Source organism: Cyphomyrmex costatus, unplaced genomic scaffold, assembly GCF_001594065.2.
Source record: "Cyphomyrmex costatus isolate MS0001 unplaced genomic scaffold, Ccosl1.0 C2297053, whole genome shotgun sequence".
Lineage (NCBI taxonomy): Eukaryota > Metazoa > Arthropoda > Insecta > Hymenoptera > Formicidae > Cyphomyrmex > Cyphomyrmex costatus.
In genome coordinates, this window is record NW_017274588.1 from 1 (window position 1) to 1,479 (window position 1,479).

General features: G+C 45.4%; 1 protein-coding gene across 1 annotated transcript; it reads right to left on the reverse strand.

Moving 5' to 3' along the window:
* Positions 1-161: 161 nt before the first annotated feature.
* Positions 162-977, reverse strand: LOC108771320 (uncharacterized). The gene has a single exon (XM_018545456.1). It carries the CDS (start codon positions 975-977, stop codon positions 162-164), a length of 816 nt encoding a protein of 271 aa, XP_018400958.1.
* Positions 978-1,479: the final 502 nt, after the last annotated feature.

The following is a 1,479-nucleotide window of genomic DNA, read 5'->3' on the forward strand; positions in this document are numbered from 1 at the left end:
TAACGAATGAACGCATAACATACTCCCCCCGTTGAGAGAGTATGGATCAACTAATCTGTTTGAGTTCGAATGTTACTCTTATTGATTACATTACGCATATTACATATTTGATATATTGTTCATACAACGTTGTCATGATTTCGCATACGCATGTCGCTTAGTTATTGCTTCAACGGTAGTGGACACAACAATGATGTTGATCTTTTTATCACTCCGGCTGCGGTCTGGACAGTAGCCACTCGTACGACTCCGTCCTCGCCTGGGTGTACTTGTAGAATACGTCCCAGTGCCCACTGCATGCATGGCAGGTTTTTGTCTTTGATGGTGACGATCGTTCCGACCTCAATTTTCGGTCCGTTTTTGACCCATTTGATGCGCTTCTGTAGTTCGTTCAAATATTCTTTGTGCCATCGTGCCCAAAAATCTTGTCGCACCTTTGTTATGTGCTTCCAGGTAGATAAACGATTGACTGGAACATGTGACAAGTTGCCCTCCGGAAGCGATATTAGTGGTTTTCCAATCAAATAATGTGCAGGGGTTAAGACTAATATGTCGTTTGGATCGGATGATAAGGATGTAATCGGTCTGGAGTTCAGGATACCCTCGACTTCGGTGGTAAAAGTATCTAATTCCTCGAAGGTAAATAGAGAGTCTCCGACGACGCGTTTAAAGTGGTGCTTGAACAACCGTACCATCGACTCCCACAAACCGCCGAAGTGCGGTGCCATCGGTGGGATGAAATGCCACGTGATTCGCCGTTCGCTCGCGAATCTATCCACGATATTTCTGTGATCGTCCGAGTTAAATAAAACGTATAATTCTCTCAGCTTATTGTTTGCGCCTACAAAGTTGGTTCCATTGTCGGAAAAAATATGCTGCGGCAATCCCCTTCTCGCGATGAAGCGACGTAAAGCGGCAATAAAACCTTCGGAGGATAGGTCGCTGACAACCTCTAGATGCACTGCCTTAATTGTCATGCATACAAATATGCATACGTATACCTTGACCCGCGTGCGGTTACGATGTTTTTTCTCTTTAATAAAGAAGGGGCCGCAAAAGTCGACTCCAGTGTTAGAGAAGGGAATCGCCTGGCGTACCCGAACCGGTGGAAGGTCACCCATTTTATATTCGACCGCTTTGGCATTGAATCTCGAGCAGCGTGTACACGTACGAATAACTTTCCGAACCTGATTACGACCATCGAGGAGCCAAAATCTCTGTCGGAGGATATTCAGAGTAGCTTGGATACCCGTGTGATGATTATTATTATGGATCTCACGAATTATACAATCGGTTAAGTGGCATCGGTTGGGAAGTAAAATCGGGTGTTTTTGTGAAAATGTTAACTCCGCTCTCCTAATACGCCCCCCAATTCGAATGAGACCGCTTTGATCAAGAAACGGACTCAGAGCCGCGATGTTAGTCTTGCTTATTACGCGGTTGCTCTTGAGAGCTTCGATTTCGCCGGGGAATGCAACC